Source organism: Bactrocera neohumeralis, chromosome 4 (assembly GCF_024586455.1).
Source record: "Bactrocera neohumeralis isolate Rockhampton chromosome 4, APGP_CSIRO_Bneo_wtdbg2-racon-allhic-juicebox.fasta_v2, whole genome shotgun sequence".
NCBI classification, from domain to species: Eukaryota; Metazoa; Arthropoda; class Insecta; order Diptera; family Tephritidae; genus Bactrocera; species Bactrocera neohumeralis.
Window position 1 is genome coordinate 25,862,843 of NC_065921.1, and position 25,080 is coordinate 25,887,922.

At 35.4% G+C, this 25,080-nt stretch overlaps 4 protein-coding genes across 8 annotated transcripts; 3 read left to right on the top strand and 1 right to left on the bottom strand.

Annotated features, from left to right (window-relative positions):
• Window positions 1–426: 426 nt before the first annotated feature.
• LOC126756484 (cytochrome b-c1 complex subunit 9) lies at window positions 427–852 on the top strand. The gene is made up of 2 exons (XM_050469563.1): window positions 427–650; window positions 726–852. The coding sequence occupies exons 1-2, from the start codon at window positions 519–521 to the stop codon at window positions 759–761; spliced, it is 168 nt and encodes a 55-aa protein (XP_050325520.1). The 5' UTR covers window positions 427–518; the 3' UTR covers window positions 762–852.
• Window positions 843–1,706, bottom strand: LOC126756482 (39S ribosomal protein L18, mitochondrial). Its single transcript, XM_050469557.1, has one exon. It carries the CDS (start codon window positions 1,470–1,472, stop codon window positions 891–893), a length of 582 nt encoding a protein of 193 aa, XP_050325514.1. The 5' UTR covers window positions 1,473–1,706; the 3' UTR covers window positions 843–890.
• Window positions 1,707–1,919: 213 nt separating this feature from the next.
• LOC126756479 (tafazzin) lies at window positions 1,920–18,398 on the top strand. Of its 5 annotated transcripts, none has more exons than XM_050469550.1 (6): window positions 1,920–2,242; window positions 5,466–5,625; window positions 16,586–16,714; window positions 16,786–16,893; window positions 16,992–17,380; window positions 17,453–18,398. In XM_050469550.1, the coding sequence occupies exons 1-6, from the start codon at window positions 2,117–2,119 to the stop codon at window positions 17,495–17,497; spliced, it is 957 nt and encodes a 318-aa protein (XP_050325507.1). In that variant the 5' UTR covers window positions 1,920–2,116; the 3' UTR covers window positions 17,498–18,398. The 5 variants fall into 5 exon arrangements, with proteins under 5 accessions (XP_050325507.1, XP_050325509.1, XP_050325512.1 ...); XM_050469552.1 differs by having other exon boundaries at window positions 1,921–2,242; window positions 5,478–5,625; XM_050469555.1 differs by lacking the exon at window positions 1,920–2,242 and adding an exon at window positions 3,342–3,847 and having other exon boundaries at window positions 5,478–5,625.
• Window positions 18,399–21,368: 2,970 nt separating this feature from the next.
• LOC126756477 (uncharacterized) lies at window positions 21,369–24,437 on the top strand. The gene is made up of 6 exons (XM_050469548.1): window positions 21,369–21,469; window positions 21,555–21,709; window positions 22,626–22,741; window positions 22,812–22,918; window positions 23,272–23,503; window positions 23,567–24,437. Coding segments are annotated over exons 1-6 (1,320 nt in total). The 5' UTR covers window positions 21,369–21,467; the 3' UTR covers window positions 24,275–24,437.
• Window positions 24,438–25,080: the final 643 nt, after the last annotated feature.

Below are 25,080 nucleotides of genomic sequence, written 5' to 3' on the forward strand. Positions count from 1 at the left end.
CAAATATGCATTGAAATGATATTCACAATGAGGTTTTGTTACGATTAAATATCGATAAATTTTTTTGTCTAATGAAAGCAAAAAACTAATGTTTAAATAAAGTTGTATGGTGCGTTTAACGCTAGAATTATGTTTTATATTGGTAACTTTATGGAAACAAAATTTTGAGTTTATTGGTTCGGTATGAACTATTTTCATTATTAATAAATGGGTTAATGGCATTTGACACCTTTAATATATTGAAGATATCAATTTTATTTTATAAAGAGAAATATTATATAATAACAACTTTAAATGTATTTCTAAACTGAATATATTTAAATATTTATTTATTTTCCGAAAGCTTCGCGAATTATTCACAATAATCAAATAAATCAATTACTTTCTTGTTTCCGTCATTTCTTTCGTTTGACAGCCACACACATTTTGACAACAGCTGGTACTTGACAACTTTCCGTGTGAGTGCACAAACCGAATTTTGCGAGTCGATTGGAAAACTTAAAAATAATTTCGAAATAATGAAGGCTATCTACAACTCTTTATTCAAAAGGACTTCCACATATGCCGTGGGAATAATGGCATCCGTGTTCTTCTTTGAACGCGCATTTGAAGTGGGGTCTACACAACTTTTCGAATCCGTCAATAAAGGAGTAAGTTGCAAATGATTTCAACCTACACAATTATGTAAGAACTTATTTGACAATTTGATTTGTTCATTATTTTAGAAACTGTGGAAGGATATCAAGGGCAAATACGAATAAGCTAAGAGACTTCAATGGCTTTTGGTACATTGTAACGAGGGAATACTACTTGCTATCAATGAATTAAAAACAAACATTCAATTAGAATAAATGTAACATTTATTACTAAACAAAAACGAAAAAAAATGTTTATTTCTTAGGTGTTTCCTCTGTCTTTGCCTGTTGTGCCGGTTGTAGGTGATCTTCTAATACATCCCATGGCTTTTCATGCCGCACAGCATCCCAAGGCAATGGCGCAACGTATCGTTCAGGTTCTTGCAACTTAACTCCATTTTCTTCCAATGTTTTCAGAAACTTTTCAACTTTACCTCCGGCAACGGCGTCAATATTGCAAGCCATTTCAGTAATGCCTGACTGAAGGCATCTCATTGCCAGCACTCGAGCAAGATTCACAAAAGCAGGAGTATCTGTGGTTTTGTAGAGATGCTTTTTTATTGCCCATTCCGAGGTGCTCGCACCGACAATAGGACCATTCTGAAAATGTCTGACTTCTGCAGTTACGTAACGTCCGCTTACAGTCAACTCCAACTTATGCCAAAACGAACGTCCAGGTTTTTCCAAAAAATAACCGTTGGGTTTATGTGCAATACGCAATCTCTCCAGATTTCTTGGATTTCGGTTTATTATGACTGGTTCTCCGGTGGGTTGGCTGATCTCCTTGATTTTACGCAAAACGCGAGAGGATCTAAGCGGTTGAAAATGGCCCGACATATTTTAATTGATAAATTAATTCAATAATTAATAAATTATTAGTTTTTGGAAAACAATTTTCTGGCTATGAAAAATATTGAATGTTGACTTCTTCAAAGGTGTGCTGCTGATAATAGCCGTTGACAGCATGTACAGATAATTGCGCTGATCTTTACGTAAATTCAACGACGGTGAATAATGTCCACTTTTTCATAAGAGCGTATTCTACTTTTTTAACGATTTCGACAAACTACTCTCTATATTGATTTTATTATTTTCCCATTTTAAGTAAATTATATTAACTATTATTTTAGCTTGTAATTATTAATATTACTATTTATTAATTATGCGAACTCGTCGCATTGACTATTCACCGCGAAATTCAGCCGTTCACAAATAATTCACAATGAAAATGTAAATATTTACGAATATGTACAAAATAAACGAAAACATAACAGCAAATGTCAAAAGCGCGTAAAAGATAAATAATTCTAATTAACTTTTGCAAAATTAAGGCATGCGCCAAAACAGGAAACATTTTAACAATCTGTGTTGACCATTGCCCATAATCGGATTGGGCACTTTGGTGGTTCGGTGTGGACATTTTGTCTTATAGTATTTTTAGCAGAGTTTGGTGTTTGAAAACGTGATACATATCAATAATAATGCTGTTGTCTGTGGCGGGATTAAATTTGTGTGGCCGAATGCGGCTCCTAAATCGTGGGAGTTGCATTGCCATGGCGCGCATACAGAAACCTTGCACTGCCGGATATCCAACTTCATCGAAAAAGGTGAGTAGAAACCTGCTACTTGCAAACAATGGCTTGAGGCTTCATTTTCAAAATCGATCCAATCAATTACCTTGAGCTCATGGACACTACTTTCAGAACACTTATGGTTATGTGACAGAGTGTCACGTCGATAAGTTGTTGAGTGGTTCTGTTAAGTAGGCGAACGCAATTACGACACAAAAGCGCGCCACGCATAAAGCATTTAAACAGTGCTAAACTCTGTAAATGCCATTGAGATTATAGGTTATTTGTTATATTGCATGTGCAGAATATATAGTATTTGAAGTATACAAGTTTGGACAAACATGTGTCATATAGTTTTTTTTGAACTCGTCACAAAATTTATTTTACATGTGTATATTCCATGGTTATCCAAAACCTAAATTGAAAGTGGCGAAAAACACATCTAGAAATGGATGTTTCCTTTTTAATCACATTTTAGAACTGTATGATTATAAACAATTTTTAAAATGCACACTATGTATTGGGATTTGGAAAGGTACTTTTTTGTACAAAAAACAATCAATTCAACTAAGAAATCAATTAAAATATCAATTAGGGATAAGCTTTTTTATTAATTGCTATATACACATACATACACTTTAATAATAATCGTTTTAATATTTATTAGTACTATTGTATCTCTTTACAAACACTAATATGTGAAAATATTTCTGAAAAAATATTTCTTTATTTCTTGAGATATAAAATATTAGTATTAATTGAATTAATTTAACCACAAATGAACAAGTTTTTCCGACGCTATTATATTTACCTTCACTTCAGTTTTAGACATTGTCTATGCAATAAAACGATGCAAATAAAAGCAAACCGGTGGTAAAAGTGTCAACACGTTTAGTGTGTAGTACTTTGCCAAGCGTGTCATTGCCGGCGAAACGATGACGAGTAAATTTGGGGTAGTTCAACGTTCTTACCCCCTATTTATATCGCACTACTGCGAGCGGTTGGATAATGTGGAATATGTGTGTGCATTCGTTCGACGGCTATCAAAAACTCAATGAGCACCATCACCGCACACAATGCTAGTTCGCTCTTTTGAGAGTTTCTTAGCTGACTCTATTTGATTTCTAGTGCTCGTTGCATGTTTTGCTGATTGTGGACTACCAGTCACTTTTGCAAATTCCCACCGTTTGGACGTGCGCAAAAACAAACATATCCGTAGTCTCGTGCGCGAACAATCTCCCTATTTGCGAAGTGAAGTAAACAAAAGATTTTATAAAACAAAGTAGTTTTTGCAGTTGAATTTAAGTTGTTAGAGAAAGTGGTGTGAAATTTCGATATAATATTAGAAATTTGTGTTGAAACAAAGAGAAAATCACTATAAAAGTCCTATTCTACATATATATATACATATATAAATGAATAGAAAATTTTAAAAGTGTATATTTTCTTTTGCAAATTTATAAAATATGCGGTGCTATATTTAGTTATGAAAAGCGTCGCGTCAACAACAAAACAACGTCAACGACAACGACCTGGCGACAGCATCGAAGCAACAGGAGACCTACCGAAATTAATTCATTCAATTTATGCACTTAGTTAAGAAATGTTGAAGATGTTGCATGCTTTTGCCACTTAACAACGGTAAATAGTATTAATTAAAATGTTGTTAAATTCATTGAAACAATCACACAAAGAATGCAGGAACAAACTCATAAATTTTATGGTACATATGTCTAGCATATTTGTAGTTACGCACAAAAAATCCACACTTTTCGCGACAGTAGTATTTCACTTGTTGTTATTGCGAACCTGCGTGGATACTACTTGTATAAATGCTTATATTTGTTCTAGTGGCACTGGTGGCGTATGAGTAACATAAATCTGTGTAACGGTGTAGCAACTATGTAAAAGTATGTACATACATATGTACGACGCGCGTCGTTGCTTCGGGCACTCATATCATTTTACAACTTCTCTCACGAACTGCAGTAAGAATGACAAGGGACGCAGCTTCCATTTTAAATATTTTTATTGAAGTAGCAACGAAGATAACTGTCAAACTTTTTGACATTTTTTGTTAAAAAGTATGATGCAAATATGTAATAAATATTCATTATTATTTACAAATAAATAGTATGGCAATTTTATTTCCTGATTGTATGCGGTAAATAAGTATGTAAATAGGTTGGGCCCACTTATCTTCACATTGTTAGCATATGCATGAGGCGTGCTTTGAAGTAGCAGCCGTATGAGTATTATTCATTGTTAAATAAATATGCTAAGGCCTAAGCAGCCACTTCCCTTAGTTTCCTAGTCTGTCTGTAAATTTATTTACAGGTCATATTTAAATAAATATATAAATATGCTAACTTTTCTCAAGCACATGCACGTTATTATACCCTGGATATGATTTCTTGAGTTTGCCACAAAGCTTTTCTCTCCAGGAGGTTTCTCATATGTCAGAATAGCTGACTGTCAACTCTGCATCATTTCTCGAAATTACTTCAAGAATGTTTTTTGCGACATTTTTTTTATTTTACAATATATTTTCATAAAATTTCGCATGGATTATTGTCAAAAGTAACGTTATAATCTCCAAATAAATGCTTCGGATCGAACCACTGTTTAGAATCTAAATGTTCAACATAGCAAAACTTCAAGTTTTTGCAACAATTATAGCAATAATAAATTTTAAAATATGTTCCGTTACAGTACTTATCATTTATTATAATAGTAAATAAAACAGTTCAGTTTAAGAAATCTCTCATCGGTATAATTGTAAAAAAAGTGAACTAAACTAAATCACAATATCAAGGAAAATTCTGTCTTAAGTGACAACAAATTCTTAGTGAAATTGGCAGACAAAAAACAAATAAAATAAATAAATAAAAAAATTTGCATTAAAACAAAAAATTTAAAACTATTTTAAGCACTCGCCCGCATTTTCATCGTGCAACACGCACTTTTTCGCACTTGTGTTTATGCAACAGATTCAGCGAAACAAAAAAGTGAATTTAAAAGCGTTAAAATATTGTTAAGCACTAATTTTTGGTATAAAAATATATATTGTTTAGCTGGCAGCGAAAATAAATATATAATTTTAAAACAACATATAAAATATTGACGAATAATCATTAATTTACGAGTTGCTAATTCTCTTGTGTTTATATGTATATTCTTTCCATTATCCACCGACATCCATTAAATACAACAAAAACAAAAAAAAATCGCCTTCATCATCGTTTTTGCCTACCGCCAGTTTCACGTCCAGCCTCAACAACAGCCCCAACCGCAGCAAATCGCTATGGGCTACAATATAGAGTGGATATTCCAACGTTTGCGGTGTCCTTCGGGACTTTGGTATATTGCTAGCCAAATTGCTATCACAGCGGTGGGATTGTTTGCTAAATTTGTACTGGGTAAGTATCGATGATAATAATCTATAATTTTATTTCTTGAAAAATGTGTGGTGGTATCGAAACTTTGGTTGTTACAGTTATATAAGAGAATATCTCACGTTTTTTACCTTCGTACGACTAATTTTTTCTTTTTTTTTATATTTTTTAAAATGTGCATCAGCTGAATGTCTACATGGTTAATGGCAATTTATTCGATGTAAATTATTTTTTTATCCGATCTTATAAATTGTATAATATTTATAAAATTGTAACAAAAAGCTAAAAACTTTAGATTTTTATGTCTTTACAAATAGTGATATTATTTATCTTTTTGCTACCATCTTCATTACTATCCAATCAATCATGCTTGACAACTGACATAAACATTAGTGAAAAATGACTTGATTGATTATGAAATGAAATTTTCATGCAATTTTCACTTTTTATTTTTCTTACGAAAAATATTCTTGTAAAATATAAAATTTTGGTTCCTTAATCAATAAATTAAAAAACGTTAATAAAATCCTGTGTATATGTTATCAACATTAAAATATTTATCATTTATCGACTTCAGTATTTAGATTTGATAAGTAAAATCAGATAATGTAATCGCAGGTATAAAAAAATTACCTAACAATTTTCTACGTCGCATGTGCTGCGTACACTATTGATTATAGAATAAAATAATGGACTATGACTATGTAGAACATGTAATTGTTTACAAGAAATCTCACGACAGTATACTATATGTTTAACTGTTAAATGTTTTTTATTTAAATTAATTTAAAAATAATTAAAAACAAAATAAAGTTTATATTTTACAGGGTCTCCGACATTTCCTTTTGGTTGTTACAAACTTTGTGGCAAACTTAATACACCCTGTTCAGGGTATAAAAATATACTCGCGTGACAAAAGTGAATCTTAAAGATAAAGAAATGTTCATTTCACCAAGAAGTTGTGAAATATTTATGGCCTTGTGCTATAAAGATAGTGCCGATTTAGTAGAATGAGATTTGGAATAATCTGGGGACTCTTGCACTTAGCTCAAGTGCGAATTGCTATACAAAGCTTAATGCGGCATGAATTAGTCTTCCGATAGTGTCAAATGTTACCAGTATTAATCTCTCATTATAACTCGTGCCATTTATAAATATAAAAACTATGATTTTAAATGGTATAAGAATTTCAAATTTATTTTCTCTATTATTTATAAACATCCAAAGCTATTTTTTATTAAAAAAAAAACAGCTGAAAATGAAATTAACTAATAAATGTAAATTTTGATCTTCCATAGCCATCGCCCAATCTTTTTCTCAACGCTTTTGTAATTAAGCACTTTCCTATATTTACTCTATGACTTTAAGGCTTGTTTTAATGAAAAAGTAGGAAATAATTGGACCATGACATTAGACATTGTTTAAAATCAGATGTTAAAAGCTTTTGAGTTTACACATATTCTTGATAATGAATTTGCGTCAATCGCGTTATCTACACTTTTACTATTCCAAATGATTTTCTATCAGCTGTTTATTGTTTACATTGTATAAATGTAACTTATTGGCGCGTGGCTGATACATATGAAAAAGAGTTTAGAAATAACAATTGGGTAAAAAATTTCGTTATTTAATTTGTTTTTTTGCTGATTTTTATGGTTGGATACTTCGTAAATGCTTAATTTATTTACTCCAAAAATTATAAAATGCCATTCAAGCTGTGCCGATTTAGCAGTGTCCGCCTATCGGTCTACTAGTCCCTCAGCTTTTGAAATATTGATTTGAAATTTTGCACACATCCTTTTCTACCCAAGAAGCTGCTCATTTGTCGGGTCTGCCGATATCGGACCACTTTAGAGTAAGCTGTCATACAAACTGATCGGTCGACATCAAGTTCTTGTATGGAAAACTTTTTTATTTAACAATATATCGTTTTAAATATTGGCATATCCGAATTATTATCAAAATTTATAAAGAATGCCATAAAAGAGTTTAGAGGACCAAAATTTATATCGCCGTTACTTGGAAAGGTTGATTTTTATGGTTCACGTAGTACTTCATACAAATTTGATTGTGATACCAATATAGTAAATGCTTGATTTATTGCTTGCAATATAATTTTTATGATTTTCGCGCTCCCTTCAAATTCATCAAATTCGATTTTCATTTAATAAACAATTTAACTAATTTTTATAAACTTTATCAGTTTATAATAAAAATGCAGATAATAAAATTATTGTGTTTTGTTTAGCTCTTTGTTTTTGTTATTTGACATTCCACTTTCAACGACGCAAATTTATTACCCAAAACAAGTGAAGTGAGTTCAGAAATTAGAGTATTGTGGGTAATCACGTTAGTTTGATAAGTAAATATGCGTTGTTATAAATGTATTTTTAGAGTAAAATTTAAGCAGTGCACTGAACCAAGTGTCGCCACTTATGAGTGTACGCGCGAAGTCATTGTACTTGCACTCGTACGCGCTTTGTGCGCTTTCACAAAGGCAGGTGCGTTCGCTTAGTACGCATTAGAGTTGTGCTGCTGGCGTTGTGTATCGCATAGAGCGAGGTGCCAAGAGAGCGGAAACCAAATTTTTACGACAAAGATAACGTTCTTTATAATTTATATACTATGAAAGTTCTATATACTATATTTATATAAAGACATACATACATATGTTGTTTTCAATGTATTATTTTATCAAAAATTTGCGGTTGTACTAAATTTATTTGACGCTCTGCGCTCGAGGCTAGCTAGGCTAAGTGCGCCGTCTTTAAATGCGTTTTTCTCGAAACTGTGTGTTTTGAAGTCGGTTGGCAAGATTTCTCCAGAACTACTCAACCGATCTTCATGAAATATTACACAGGTCTTTGAGATACAATTCACTTAACACTTGAACGAAGAATTTTTTTTCGATGACAACTATTTGAAAAAAAAAAAAATTTGCGAAATTTTCACTAAATTTGTCAGTTTTTTGTAAAAATGTCTGCCAAAAATCCTGTTTTCAGTTTTTTTTCCTTGGTCCAAGTTCTAAGTTAAGGTTTTAACTAAAACACGTATTTTTTTCATTTAAGATAATTCTGTAAGGAGTTATCCTGCCAACGAGGCCGCATATTTTTTCCGAGGGGTCACTGAAAATGGCGTCGCAAGGGCCGAGTTTAAAACATTTTTTCCCAAAAATTTCAGAGAATTAAGGTCTTGTATGAAATTATTTGAGATATCTCCACGAAATTCAGCTCGGCTTATTGTTAAAGACAACGCTTAAATATATCTAGAAATTTTACAGATCGGACCAATATATCATATAGCTACCATACAAACTGAACAATCAAAATCAAGTTTTTGTAAGAAAATGTGTACCTGTGAAGGGTATTATAGCTTCGGTTCAGCCGAAGTTAACGTTTATCTTATTATATTCATAATCGCAAATTTTCACCTTATGACCCAATTACATAAAAGCATTTAAAACCATAAATTCAACCTTCAATTAGTATAAATTAAAAAAAAAATTATAGAAACATCAAAACAAAGCTTGAGAAAATTGAAGAAAGCTAGCATCATCAATATATTCTTATGAATGCCGAAGGTTAAGTTCAATTTGGATGAGGCAAAGTTTTACCGGACGGTTTTAATTGCATGTACGTAATGGAAATGGGAAAAACTATATGGAAATCAGCTATTTTATGCAAGCAAGTGCTCAAATGGGTACAATGACTATTCTCAATCTTTTTTTTACTTGAAGAGTAATATAACTCGAGAACTATAAAAATTGAAAAAATATATTTGTATAATAGAGGAGAGCTTCAAAACAAAGAGGCTACGGTTTAACATTATGAACGTGGAAAGTAAATGGCAGCAATAATAATTTTAAACGGTACATTCATAAAAATTTTCATATAAAAAATATTTCTAAGCGCAATTGTTGATCTATAGCAAAATAATTTTATTTTTATTTTTAAGTTATGCCATTCTTCAAATAAATAGGCGTTTTGAGAGCGTATACAGAGGTTGTCACGTGTTTATAAATGTACATATATCTTTGTATATATGTATAATCGTATATTTTAACCTTTAATACTTCTAATTTAGATTTATAACAAAAAAGATCGCTCACCAATTAGAAAAAATTCAGTGTGCTATTTTTATGCACTAGGTCGCCTATCTATTTCCTGCTATATTTGCTATTGTTGTAGTAATTATTGTCGCGCACACAGCAGACAAAGCTGATTCGAACTGACTCGAGACTATATACATATATATGTACATACATACATATGTATATGGTTTATGTAAGGGGACATCGCCGTGTCTGCTCATCGGTGCAACTGCACGCCGTCGCTCTCAATTCGTTTGTGCCGTTGATTGTAATTTTTGTTTTTGCTGTTGGAGTGTTTGTGGTAACGAGACGCTTTTGAGGTTCAAAAATGTTTTAGTTTAGTGTTTTTTGGTAGATAAATTCTCATTTTTATGCCTTGAACAGGGTATATTAAATTTGCTAAGAAGTTTGTAACACCCAGAAGCAAGCGTCGGAGTCTCTATAAAATAGTCGGTTTAGCTATCTTTATCTATTTGTCTATCCGTCTGTCCATCAGTCCCTCAGTTATTGAGATATTGACCTGAAATTTTACAGACATAATTTTTTCCTCAAAGAGCTGCTCATTTGTCGGAATCGCCGATATCGGACCACTATAGGATATAGTAGTTGCCATACAAATTGAACGATCAAAATCAAGGCTTTGTATGAAAAACTTTTTTATTTGACGAGATATCATTATGAAATTTGGTATGGGTTATGGTCCAAGGCAAAGCTGCGATATGCGAAGAAATTTTTTAGATCGAACTGCTCTAACACATAGCTGCCATACAAACCGAACGATCAAAATCAAGGCTTTGTATGAAAAACTTTTTTATTTGAGAAGATATTTTCATGATATTTGGTACAGAATATTATTTTCCAAGGCAACTCTACAAGCTTCGAATTTTGGACAATGATACATTCTTTTTCAGATCGGACTGCTATAACATATAGCTGCCATACAAACTGAACGATCAAAATCAAGGCTTTGTATGGAAAACTTTTTTATTTGAGAAGATATTTTCATGATATTTGGCACAAAATATTGTTTTAGACAACAGTACATTCTCCGAAGAATTTGTTCAGATCGGACTACTACAACATATAGCTGCCATAGAAACTCAACGATCAAAATTCGGTACTTTTATGAAATCTTTGGTATATGTGAAGGGTATTATAATTTCGGTGTGAACGTTTTTTTGTTATTGTTATTTTTTTATGTCAATAACTGTCGTTTGGCGAAATATCAGCTTATGGTATGGTTTTCATTGACATTACGCGTTGCAACATCGTATAACCTAACCCAACAAAATTCACGCTACAGATGGAAAGTAAATACATACAAACATACATTTGTGTTGCTTCTTTATGCGGCTCTTGAACTTGTTGCTCTGCTTCTTCTTGTATTTATTGTTATACATTTGTGTTTCTTTTGCTTTTGTGAAGACGCTGTGCTATTATTCATGGACGCTGCAGCTCGAACTCGAGCCAATGTCGGCGCTATCAGTATAAAAAATCGCTATGCCAGCCGAGCAAACAAAGTTTGCTCACACATATGAATATACATATGGACGTATATACTATGTACACTGCTGTAGACTGTATACTACTTTGGTAACGTGGTCAATGTTAATCGTATTATTTTTGCATATTTTCAAAGCGTCTGCCCCTGGCTCACATTTGCGCGCACTTTTTGCATTATTGTTTATTTCATCAACAATGTGCAGTCACTATATTATGTAATGACTTAGAAAAATATTTATTAATTTAGTGATAAAAACTTTAAAATCATTAGAACTTGAAGTGCGAACTACAGCGCTTGGTAATTAATACGGGGTTTGTTCAAAAAGTATCGTAATTTTTTTTTTCTTATTTCCAGATATTTTTTTTTTGATTTTGGAGAGGGAATCTTCGAATGATATCGCAGTTTTCCCGACGGTGTGCACGATTCGTATAGTCATTGCTTGTTATTTACCCCACGGAACTGCGTTAAGCATTACATCGTCAGGCCAAGCTTAGCCATTCGGCTCGTCTGGCACACCATTCTGGTCTACTCCTCATTCATCCTTCTGTTTTCGTTGCGTTGCCACTCTTTTCTTCTTAGCTCTTTCAGAACTACCCGACACTAGTCTCGATTCAGTTTCGTTGTCAATTTCTCTAGATCGACTCTCGCCTTTTCATACCGCCGGCAGAGATGTGCAGTACGTTTACTCCGTTGCTGTCGCAGAAGGAACAATTCTTTCCGTCGTCATGGCTATATTTTTTCTAAAACACCCGTGCCCCGTCAAAAACTGTATCAGGTAGAAATCTGTTTCCCCATGTTTCCTACCTAACCATGCTTGTAAACTTTTAATAGGCCTATGGATCCATCACGCCGTTGTATTCCATCGGTTTTGCCATTCGTTGAGGCTTGTTTGCCTCTCATCCTTCCCTTCCACCACCGTTAATCGCGTGCCCAGGCTTGTCGACCTATCATGTACTCTTTTGAGTTCCATGGTCATTACCTCTGGTGGCATGATGCCCGCTATAATTCCAACCGATTCGTGGGATACCGTGCGAAATGCGCACGTGACCTTAATGGCACTGAGTCGCATTCTAAACTTCGCTTTCTCAGCATACGTCTTCTGCTGTAGTGATGGTCCCCATATGGGCGCCGCGTACATCAGAATTGATTGGCTTTTCGATGTGGGCTTTGTAGCTAAGTATATTGCCTATTAGAACTCCTATGTAGTTTAGCGACTTTTGGGCCGTCAATATTTAGTTTGATGTCTTCGAGCTTTTTCGTGCTTGTGATCAGTGCAGCTTCTGTTTTTTGCCTAGCAAGTTGAAGGTTTGTTGGCGAGAGCCATTCTTTTATCGTTGGCGCCGCATGATTGTAGATGTTCTCAAGTAGGTCTAGATTTTCGCCGCGGTTTATTATGGAAAATAAAAACGTAACCTATTACCGTTGCACAATCTGGGCGCATCCAGGTTTCACATCAGGATGACAGGCACACAAACTTGTAGAAGAGTATCCCTGACAGGTCAAGGGAATTTAAGAACTTTATAGGGTATAACGTACGTCGTCAGTTTTCATCACCGTGATTAATTTTTTCTACTAATTCTTTTGTTGGCGACATGATAGCTTTTTCGCACAACCACTCCAGGTTAACGGGGTTTTCTTGTAAACTAGGCAATACCTCATTAATAAAATCATCGTCTTAGCTAATAATTATATATATTATCAAAGGTTATTTGGCCGTTAGTATCCGTCGGCAAGCGACCTTTGGCGACCTCGTGAAGCGTATGTGCGAAATGTTCAGACATATTGTAACCGCTCTACCTTAGTCCACAACGACAAAGCCTTAAGGCATCCGTTTATTTCGTCTGCCGCGGTATCTCGCTCAATAATCGTCTACGTCTACCGGAAATCACCTGGCATCAAGACGACTACTCCACGATTCGATTGCCCCGAATGTTTTGCAAGCTGCGATCCAGTGCTTCAATCGCTCGCTTGTGCCACATAAGCACACGATCAATTTGCACCATTGCAACAGAGCACCACGACTACTACTTTAGCTGATGTCGCAAATAACCCTTTCTTCACTTGCAAGGTTAAGCGGGAGCTTGAAAACTGATTGTATGGTACTGCCACCACTTAGCAAGCTTGAGGCTATTCCGAAGGAGGCAACAGCCAGCGCAACCACTGTGTCAGCAGCAAGTTAAGCAAGAAAGTTTTGCCAGACAACTCTAGACTCGCTGAGGTTTTAGAAATAATACCCACAAACAGTAAGATTTCGCTTAGTATACACCACGTCTGACCTATTGTCACCTGTCGAAAACTTGTTGGATGATTCAAATACCGACTATCAATTGCATGTGTAGAGAAAGCGACCTCTGTGTTGAACCTTGCCAGGTGTGTTTGTACATATGTAAGGTTTCTCCAATATTCAAAGCGTGTCATGCGCCCTGCGATGGTTAATTGGTGGATTGTATTCGCCGGCTTTCATTTCTTTTGATTTGCACTTTGATTTAAACTAATCCATGTAAATCGGTTTAATACTTTGCTCATTGCATTCGTAGAAAATTTAATTATCGGTTCATGTAAATTCAAATCACAGTCTCTTTTTTTATTTGCTTATAAATGCATTTAGTAAAGCTTCAACATTTCTCTAACTCAGCTCTATGTTTTTAAAGGGCGTTCTTTCAATGCTTAAGCTATTCTATTTGCTTAGACTTCATATAGAGAGAGAGGAAAAGAGAGGAAGAATAATTGCACTCGGCTGTATACTGAGTAATGGAGACATACATACTACATATGTATTTTGATGTCAGGATGTCGAGACAAGTTTATTTTCAGATGTCTGTGTCTCTATCCATTCATCTAACCGTCCGTGAGAGGGATACCTTGAGTAAAAATTGAGATGTTTTGATCAGTTGCACTTGTTCATTGACATCCTGAGGTGGTTGATATTGCAGATGGACGAAGTCGGATCGTTGCCACGCCCACAAATTGATATTAAGCGAAAAATGATAACGTGCTCTAACTAGAACCAAAAGTTGAGCTACAAAGAAGAGAACGATTGTAGAAAACACAGTTGTTTGTGGCAAAATTCGTTTGTTTTTTATTCAACATAGGGAACTTAACGGTGATACACTGATTATGGAGACTCTCTAACTTTTCGATATCATTTTTGTACTACGATTTGTACTTTGCTTCAAAATGAGCCTCAATTTCGGCGATCACCTCTTTATTCGTTGAAATTTTCTTCCCAGCAAGCATTATTTTGAGATCAGAGAACGGGAAATAGTCGTTGGAGCCAGATCTGCGGAGTACGCTGGATATGGAAGCAATTTGAGGTCCAGTTCATGGATTTTTGCCACATTTTATACCGACTTGTGACACGTTGCATTGTTTTAGTGAAACAACACTTTCTTTCGCTTCAAATGTGGCCGTTTTTTGGCGATTTCGTCCTTCAAATAATCCAATAACATTGTGTAATAGTTGCTGTTGATGGTCCTCCTTTTTTAAGGTAGTCAGATTGCGCACTCCAAAATACCGACGCCATAACCTTACCAGCGTTTTTACTTTCTTTGGATCGGGTTCATCGTGTGCAGTCCTTTGGATGACTGTCGATTTACATTGGGAGACTGGCGATTGGTATTCGGAGTGAAGTGATGGACCCATATTTCATCCATTGCCGTATATCGACCCAAAAGCTCGGGTTTATTACGCGTGAACATCTCCAAACACTGCTCCGAATAATCAACTCGTCGTTTTTTTTTTGGTCAAAAGTGAGCTCGCACGGCACCCACTTTGCACAGAGCTATCTCATAGTAAAATATTCGTAAATGATCATCTAACACCCCTCTCCCTATCTTATCCGACATCGTCGAAATCGTGGGCCTGACGTTAGATGATTTCGATGACAACCAACCTGAATCTTACCACTCAAGCGGGGATTAGATAACCGTTACAAAAACAGCAACCTCGAATAGGCATAGTTTTGAGTATTTTTTTTTTTTTGAAAATTCACAAAATCTTTGTAAAATATTCATATTTGGAACAATAAAAATTTTGATTAAATATTTCATTTTTTATATGAAAAAAAAGATTGAAAATAAGCCGTGTTTTGTTCTACAAGGTGATTCCAAAGTAAACAGGACTTAAAAAAAAACAGAACAAATTGTTTTTTCAGCAAAATCAATTTATTTTATTCAAAATAGTCTCCTTCTGCTTCAATACAGCTTTTTGCACGGTCCAAAAGCATGTCGAACAAGTGTTTTAGCTCGTTGGTCGGTATGGCCGGCAGTATGCAAGTATGCAAGCCTTTTGAATGGCCTCCACGTCTGCATAACACTTTCCTTTTCATGGGAAAATGCATTTTTTCGAAAAGGAAAAAGTCGCACGGTGCCATATCAGGTGAATACGGGGAGTGGTTAATGGTTGAAATGCGATTTTTGATCAAATAATCGTCCTTCGATTGTTGGATGCTGAGCAATTTTTGGTCGTCAGTCAATTTGTGCGGAACAAACCGTGCACACACCTTTCGTAAGCCCAAATGTTCGGTCAAAATGCGATAAATCGATGTTTTGGAGATATTCAATTCCATTTCCATGAATTTCAATGATTATTTCGGCTGATTTTTGATGAATTCACCCACAGTTTCGATGGAATTTCCGGTGGTCACGGATTTTGATTGGCCCACATGTTGATCGTCATTTATGTCCTCACGATCACTTTGAAACCACTCGTGCACTCTGCTACGGGATAGCCAATCATCGCCATAAACTTGTTTCATCAATTGAAACGTTTCGGTTAAAGTTTTACCAATTTTAAAACAAAATTTAATGTTGGCTCTTTGTTCGAAGCTCATTTTCGTACCGATAACACAAACATACTGACACTTAAAACGCAATAACTTCACTTCCAATCGATGAAATGTCATGATGCTATTCTTACTAGACAATCGATCGATAAAGATAGCAGATTTTAACGCACCAGTCGGCATATACCCAGGGGGCGCTAGATTCCAAAAGTCCTGTTTACTTTGGAACGCACCTTGTATAAAACCCATGTAGCCCCTTAAGAAGCTTTCTAAAAGTGATGTGATTTATCGTACATTCTTAATATGTGATAGATCAGAATAAGCCGAAGAGCTTGAACTTTCGTCGGCTACAGATAAAGCGTGAGAAGAAAAAACAAAAAAGGTTATTCGTTATAACCACAATATTTTAGAGAAATTGAGAAAATGAAAAATCTGAATGATGTTTCAGTGCATTTCAGATGCAAAGAGTCTAAGAATAAAATTATCTTCCCGATTATATGTACTTCTAAAATAGTTTTTTACAATCTTCCGAACATAAAAAATACCTTTCCTGAGAAGTGCTTATACATATATATATTGTATTTTATTGTTTTTCTATTGATTGCAGTTTTTCTCAACCGAACCGTGGTGTACAACAGAGAGAGACTGATAAATTTGATAGCAAAACGTCCAGCCGGTGTGCCGTTAGTCACAGTGTCAAATCATCAATCATGCTTCGATGATCCCGGCCTATGGGGTACAGTATTGTGATAAATATGTACAATTATTTGCATGCAATTTAACGGTATTAGAACAAATGTTTTACAGGTGTGCTTCCCGTGCGATATGTATGCAACACATTCAAGATACGTTGGTCGATGGCGGCGCACGATATCTGCTTCACCAATAAATATCACTCGACTTTCTTCATGTATGGTGGGTGTAGCAATACATTTAAATTAAATTACAAGCAAACAATTTAGTGAGTATATAATTTATTTAATGATTTTTCCTTTGCTTCTCCATATATGTAGGAAAATGCATTCCAGTGGTGCGCGGCAGTGGCGTCTATCAGGACGCCGTCAATTTGTGTATACAAAAATGTGCGCTCGGCCATTGGGTGCACGTCTTTCCCGAGGGCAAAGTGAACATGACCAAAGAGGAGATGCGCCTCAAATGGGGTGTGGGTCGTATCATATACGAATCGCCACGCATTCCGATTATACTGCCCATGTGGCACGAGGGCATGGACGAAGTGCTGCCCAACACTGAGCCATACGTGCTGAAGTGGGGTAAAAAGGTGACGCTAAATATCGGTCAACCCATAGACTTGCAAGATTTTATACAGGATCTGAAAGATCGTAAAGTGCCAGAGCCAGAGGCGCGCAAGTTGATAACGGACAAAATACAGGACGTGTTTCATGTGAGTTTTTGCAGATGATTAAAGTTGTTTTTTTTTTATTAAAAATATAACTAATTTATATTTTTGTTACAGCATTTGCGCAAAGAGACCGAAGAACTGCATAAAAAACGGCTATAGTAATTAAGTCAACTCGTTTATAATTATTTCGTTCACATTTTACTCAAAGCGATTGAGTATGAGAATTTATAAAAAATATATATTTATATAATTAACGATAAATAGGCAACATAAACAAGTCAAAAATGAGATATACACTTTTAGCTAATTATAATTTTTAATTTCAAAAACAAAGTGCAATATAAGACTTACTCAAAAAAGCTATACATAGAATTATGTAACCAAATTTGTAGAACACTTTAGTCAGTGTCTTAACGAAATTTTCTTATACTTGCTGCATTTTTATAAAACATTATTTAGATTGTCTGGGCAAAATTCTATTTCTTTCGCATACAGAATAGTAAAAATTAAGCAGCTAATCAATTACTTTGCAGTTAAATACTATAGAAATATGTCAACCTTAACGTATTGAGTAAGACTCCCATTTATGTTTATTAAAATAAGTCTATTTATGTAATAACGTCTATAAAATGATTATTGTCACTCATGTAATATTTATGTTTAAAATTTAATTGCTAAAATCAACAGAAAATTAATAATAATAAACAAAAACATTAAAACATATACATATATGTGCATGTATGTATGAATTTTATATAGCGCACGATGTTTTCCAAAAAACAACTTCTTTATAAATACGCTTAGATACGCGCTAAAACGATATATATTTATATATGTAAATACTCATATATTCATATATTTACATATACATATATGTATATATGCATACATATATGAAAATAGCATCGAATGCGAGCGTTAAGATAATCGTATGTCTGCGAGAACTAAAGTGTACGAACTTGTGAAAAGTGTCTGTGAGAAATGCTTTTTGTTGTGCTGAGTATTGAGCGAAACTAAAGACATTGAAAATGCAAATAAAAAACGTAATGAAAGCCAAAAATACTGTTTTTTTGTAGTTTAATAGCTCACCATCTATAAAAACCACACACGAAGAGCATCGCATGCAGGGTTTGTGGGTTTTAAATATTGGATAGTCGAAAAAGTCTTTTCGTTTTTCAAATCAAACTTCAACTTATTTTTTTTATTTATTTTTATACTAATAAATAAATAAACAAATTTGTACGATTTTGGTCGACCACCTTTTGCCATTTTTCCGCTAGTGACGTCATTTCATCAGTGTAAATTGAAATTTCGAAATTTCCAGAACAGAAGCAAGCGAACTAATGTGCTACACGAACCGATACAGCATTGTCTCCGTAAACTCCACACATTTAATTGGTGGCATGTGTGGCATTTTCCCTTTTTTATACAAAAATTTCAAAATATAGCGAATTTCTTCATTATATTCACTCATATTTGAACAGCTGTAACTTTTTTTCAACTTCTCCGAATTTAATTTGGTTTGGTTTTTTTGGTTAAATGAAGCTTAAAATCTCACCTTTTCAACACTATATGGTATGACACATTGTGATTGCTAGCACTGGTGATATACGACTGCAACGACATCTATTGACAAAATACGAAAAGACTTTTTCGACATATAATACATTTATAACATCCGCCTGACTTTACCCTATCGGATTAGTAATGGTATGTGGGGTACGTTAATGAATTTCAGGGAGCATTTTATTAGTATGTGACATATTCATGGTATGCAGTATTGGCAAAAATAGCTAAAATCGGGTCGATACTACCCCAACTCCCATATACTACATATGTATAATGATTTTGGTTTTTCTAACAAACCTTTTGTCGAATATGTCGATCAGTGTATGAATTATATATTCACATAGTTATCGGATTCCGACCCTCTGGTTAACGTTTTGCACCTTAAGGTATTTCCCTGCCTTTGATTCTTGTAATTTGCAAGGGTACAAAATGTTCGGTTATACCCGAACTTAGACAAATTTACTACAGTCACCCGGATTTCAACTCGTCTCGACATACTGATCATTTATACATATGTATATAATTATATGTATATCTAATCCCTCAGTTTTGGGAGATACGTTAGGTGAACAAATACAGGGTTTGTCCGGAAAGTAATAGCCTTTCCCCGCGACTGTACTTCGGAGCGTGCGCGCACTGACTGGATCCGGTAGAAGGCGTTCCTAGCTAACGAGCGAGCGGCTGGTCAGTTGTCTCCGACCACCTGGAAAGTCAGGACAAACATTTTCGCGCGACGTGTTTCCGTGAGTGTTGCAAGCCGAAAATTCCTCGTTCGTTAGAGCAGAGGTACGCGATTAAATTCTGTGTGAAACTCGTTAAATCTGCGACAGAGACGTTTGATACAATCCAGCGGGCTTACTCAGATGTTGCTTTAGAAAGAAGTGGCACAAGGCCTTTTTGGAGGGCCGGGAAGGGGTCGCTGATGAAGACCGGAAGAATGAGCAAATCCAAAGTGATGCTCATTGTTTTTTTGACATCAAAGGCATCGTAATCATCATTATGAATTTGTTCTTCTTGGACAAACCGTCAACGCCAAGTTTTACGTGGAAGTCCTTAAGAGACTCAAACGAAGAGTCAATCGGGTCCGACAAGACATCGCAGCCGATTGGAAGTTGCACCACGACAACGCCCCGGCTCACACCGCCTTTCTTGTGAACAGCTACTTAACCAAGGCCGGCATCCCAACGCTTCGCAGCCGCCCTACAGCCCAGATGTGGCCCTCCGGACTTTTTTGTTTCCATGCCTGAAAAGGCCGATGAAAGGGGATTCAAGCAGCATGCACCTTTGCTCTCAAGGCTATTCCAGAGAATGCCTTGCGTGAAGCCTTCAATGCTTGGAAATCGCGCTGCCGGTGCTGAATCGACGCAGAAGTAGCATATTTTGAAAGTTTTTAAAGAATTGTAACGATTACGATTGGTTCAATAGATTTTTTTAAATCGACTCAGTCCTATTAGTTTCCGGACAAACCCTGTATTGTTTTCAATGAGACAATACTTTTTTGGAGTTGGTCTTTATGACCGCCGTTGCTGTATATATACTTAAAAAGTGAGTAAGTCTCCGGAACAACGTTTGGAAGTCGTGCAAATTTTTTACCAATATAATTTTCAGCGTTCCCATAACAGTTAAGTCTACTTATTCGGAATAACCTCGGATTTTTTATCTGGTGGACGGTCAAATGGGCAGTTTTGCTGCAAATTATTCAAAAATGTATTCTTATAGAACTACAACAAAAACTAGCGTCTCATATAAAGATGCAAAATCGCGGGATTACATCTACCTTTATACCTTGGCATATACATATATAACCTCAGCGCAGATACCAGAAAGTGGTGGAAAACTCTTAAACTAAATACGTTATTACCCTTATCAGGTTGGACTTATGAAAAAACGTTAAAGGGATATGCAATCCGTCGCCACTTTTCTAACTTAAGGCCTAGTTCTTGCTTTATAAGTTAACTAACGCCGCACAGTGCGATTTAACAAGGCTGGACTGAGAATTTATTTGTGGGGTTATGTGAAGTCGCTTGTCTACACAGATACACCGGAGACGATTAACGCTTTGAGAGGAGATATTCCCCGCTTTATTGCTAACATATGACCCCAATTGCTGTAAAAAGTAGTCGAAAAGCTTCTCGGCTGGAATATAATCCAGCCAGCTGCGGCGGTCACTTCTCGGAAATCACTTTTAAAACTTAATGACAAACCCTTATCTTTATAATAAAGCTAAATTCTTGGCCATAACAAATTCATACAAGTATATTAAATTTTTTTATGCATTTTCAAAAATATTTTTTTATTATCGACCGTTTGCCACTTGTATTTGTTCCACTAAATCCACTGGGGACACTTTAACTTGTTTACAACGGAATCGAGACATTGACAAGTAAACAAAGTTTTTCTATGATCATTGTCAAATGAATAAAAATATAAACAAATTTACATACCGCACAAACAACCAAATAGTAACAAACAGTATTCCGTTAACACGGCGAATAAGAAATTACAAAATAAAAAGGAAAAAACAAAAATCCTTTGTTGTGACCAAAAATATAATTTAAAAATGTAAGCAATTAAAAATTCTTTCGATTTTCAGTATAATTATATAAATTTGTTTAAATATTTGTAATAATCATTGCACTTAATTTAGGGCTTTGCTGCAAGTTCCACCAAATACCGAACAAGCCATTGTGCTGAATACGCCCAATCGCAATGAGATACTCAAGGACGGACTGCCAACACACACAAAATACAAAATCCTGGGCCGTGGCGCCTTTGGCACCGTCTTCAAAGCGATTTATCGAGGTAAAAAGGCTTTTATTTTGTTTATGAATAATTATTTACAAACAAAATTTTCGAAGCTTAAATTGTTTATTGCTCACTTTGAAGTTATATTTGTGTGAAAAAGACATTTCACGTGGAATTGAAAGAAAGTAAATTGCTTGTAAGAAATTGAGGGTAAATTTACTGTGTGGCCAAATGCTAATAATAATTTTTATACCCTGAACAGGGTATATGAAGTTTGCTACGAAGTTTGTAACACCCAGAAGGAAGCGTCGGAGATCCTATAAAGTATATATGTATATAAATGATCAGTATGTTGAGCTGAGTCGATTTAGCCATGTCCGATCGACCGTCTGTCTGTATATATACGAACTAGTCCCTCAGTTTTTAAGATATCGCTTTGAAATTTTGTAAACGTCATTTTCTCTTCAAGAAGCTGCTCATTTATCGGACCGATATAACATACATACATAGTTGCCATACAAACTGAACGATCGGAAACAAGTTCTTCTATGGAAAACTTTCACATTTGACAATGTATCTTCACAAAAGTTCGCACAGGTTATTTTCTATGGTAATAATGTAATATACGAAAAATTGTTTAGATCGGCTTCCTATAGCATACAGCTGCCATACAAACTGAACGATCGGGAAAAGTTCTTGTATGGAAAACTTTTGCATTTGACAAGATATATTCACGAAATTTGGTACGAGTTATTGTTTATTGAAATTATGTGATATCGGAAGAAATTGTTCAGATCGGCTTACTATAGCATATAGCTGCCATACAAACTGAACACATAGTTACTAAAATAAATGCACCTGTGAAGGGTATATTAGCTTCGGTGCAGCCTAAGTTAACGTTTTTTTTGTTTTTGTTTAAAAATGCACGAAAATTAATTTATTAAAAATTATTTACATAATTATGTACCCGAAGGTCAACCGGTGGCTGTGAAGATCGTGCGAAATGTGAGCAAAGCGAATGCCCAATCGATGCGCAGTGAAATGCATATTTTGGGCTGGAAGCACCGCAATATTATACGAATTTTAAAAGTAAGACTATTTTTTCCAATATTCAGATGTTTGGAAATGTATAACTTTAAAAGCACGTGTGTTTTTTAAGGTTGAAACTACGCTGAATTTCGGCATTGTCATAATGGAGAGGTTGGTGGGTCAAAGTTTGCAAGATGTACTTGAGGCCACAGTGCTGCCACTGGAACATAGAATTTAGTGAGTATATAATTTTAGGTTTTTTTTTAAATAATTTTTAGAGGTAGAATGCGGTAACCTATAAAAGGTCCCAGGATCAACTCAAAATAGTTAGAATATATATTTTTTAATGAATGGTCGCGCCGTAATTTCGCACTGAAAATCCGATTCTGATTTGCCGGAACAAAACTTATTAAGAGATGAGTTAAGGAAGTTAGTTTGTAATTCTTTAAAGCTCTAAAAGGTATATTGAGTGACCTAATCTCTCAACTCGAATCCGTCGTGTCAAAAAAACTCGCATTAACCGAACTAATATACAGTGTTAGGGCTAAATTTGCTCTTATGTCTCTCTCTCTCTCTCTCTTCTCTCTAAGCATAACACTGGACATTCTGTCGGCCCTATCTTATTGCCACAAGCAGAATCTACTACATCTTGATGTAAAACCACAGAACGTGTTGATATCTTTCGTTGGTGTACAACAACATTTACGTGATGAAACACTAACAACTGCTTTCAGTCGCCGGCAATATGTCTGTAAACTTTGCGATTTTGGTGCTTCCTTGAAGATAGACTCTCCGATGACGTCACCTAAAGGCAATGCGCGCGTAAATATTGCATTACAAATTTTAGCAGACATAAAGTATTAATTGTAACTTTTAAAATTTTAGGGCACCGTGCGTTACATGTCTCCCGAAGCATTACGTGAGGAACCGCTCACACCGGCCACCGACATCTACTCACTGGGCATCACCATGTGGCAAATGCGGCAGCGTCGTTTACCTTACCACATCATTGCGTGCAATGAAGTGGTCGCCTATCAGGTCGTCAAAAATAAGCTACGTCCCGATAGCGCAGCTCCAACCAATCCAACAAACTGCACAAGTGTGGTGCATACGACCATGGATCGGCATCATAAATGCTATTGTGCCAACCTGACAGCGGAGGAGATCACTTATCATTCATTGGTGCATCTGACGAATGTACTTAATCGCACCAAACAACCCGAAGAACAGTTGCGCTTCTCTGATTGCAGTGCGGAAGAGTTACATCAGTCGGCTGATCGTCGGCCATTCGCCTCATTAAATGCGAAAATGAATGTTATGCGTAATTTAAGCAACGAATTGAATTGCAGTAAGTCGCCGATTGCCCAGAAGTCGCCAACAAATAAAAAACCAATAATAACACGACAGCAACAACAACGCAGCACGATGGGTGATGTTGTGGATCTGTTAGTGTTGTTTGAGGATATATTGCGCCTGCACGATCGCGACAAGGAACAAAGTTATGAAGCGATTTACAAAGCTTGCTGGTGTGACGAGCCGATGTTGCGACCGAACGCTTTGTTGTTGCGCAAACGCTTGGTAGAGTTGCTGTAGTACTACTTTATTATTTTATGTATTATATAATGCATTATTATGAGATATGTGTAAATGGCACTTTCATAACAAATGCTCTTTTATTGTAGTTTATAGTTTAATATGTCGTTAACCACTAGTTTTATTTTCAAATTGTAAGTTTTTAAAAAGCTCACGAAATAAATATGCGTATTAATTTTAGTTAGATTATACACAATTTGTTCAATGTTTCTTCGACAAAAACATATCACTTTAAAATTTTACACACATTCATTTGTAAGAACCGCCGATATCGGACCACTCTGGCATATAATAGAGGACCTGTCCATGCTTTACTGTGGCTGATACATAGGGGGTACTACTAATACGAGTACCATCTATATGATTTCTAGTCGGGCTCTACCTTTAAAAGGTACGCATAAAAATTTGGCAACTGAGGAACTACTAGCTAATGAGATATAGAATTTTGGGTGAAGCAACTTATGTTAGTTTATAAAAAAGGATTAAAAAGCATTTCGTGTGTTAATAAAGCATTGCTTTTTAGGGGAAAAAATACTGTTGATTTTGGGCTCTGCACCAGGCAAATAAACCTTTGTAAAGAGATTTGCAAGGCGAAATGAGCACCAAGGTCAATGAAGGTAGTGGACGCTCTGTGCCAAGTGGGTGCCGCGCAAGTTCATAATCCAAAAAACAACGAATTGCTGATTCTGAGGAATGTTTGAGTGCTTTCTATATGCACGCTCGCCGCCCCGGCCGGCCGGTGCCACCGCAAACGCTACGTCCCGCAATTTTTAAATCTGTAATATCTTCGAAAATATTCATTTAAA

Bases quoted from the DNA above. Each gene is read 5' to 3' on its own strand.
- LOC126756484 (XM_050469563.1), top strand. From the start codon at position 519: ATGAAGGCTATCTACAACTCTTTATTCAAAAGGACTTCCACATATGCC. The intron at 651-725 runs GTAAGTTGCAAA...TCATTATTTTAG, and splicing joins TCGAATCCGTCAATAAAGGA to AAACTGTGGAAGGATATCAA.
- LOC126756482 (XM_050469557.1), bottom strand. From the start codon at position 1,472: ATGTCGGGCCATTTTCAACCGCTTAGATCCTCTCGCGTTTTGCGTAAA.
- LOC126756479 (XM_050469550.1), top strand. From the start codon at position 2,117: ATGCTGTTGTCTGTGGCGGGATTAAATTTGTGTGGCCGAATGCGGCTC. The intron at 5,626-16,585 runs GTAAGTATCGAT...TATTGATTGCAG, and splicing joins GTTTGCTAAATTTGTACTGG to TTTTTCTCAACCGAACCGTG. The intron at 16,894-16,991 runs GTGGGTGTAGCA...CCATATATGTAG, and splicing joins CTCGACTTTCTTCATGTATG to GAAAATGCATTCCAGTGGTG.
- LOC126756477 (XM_050469548.1), top strand. The intron at 21,710-22,625 runs GTAAAAAGGCTT...ATGTACCCGAAG, and splicing joins CTTCAAAGCGATTTATCGAG to GTCAACCGGTGGCTGTGAAG. The intron at 23,504-23,566 runs GTAAATATTGCA...TTAAAATTTTAG, and splicing joins CACCTAAAGGCAATGCGCGC to GGCACCGTGCGTTACATGTC.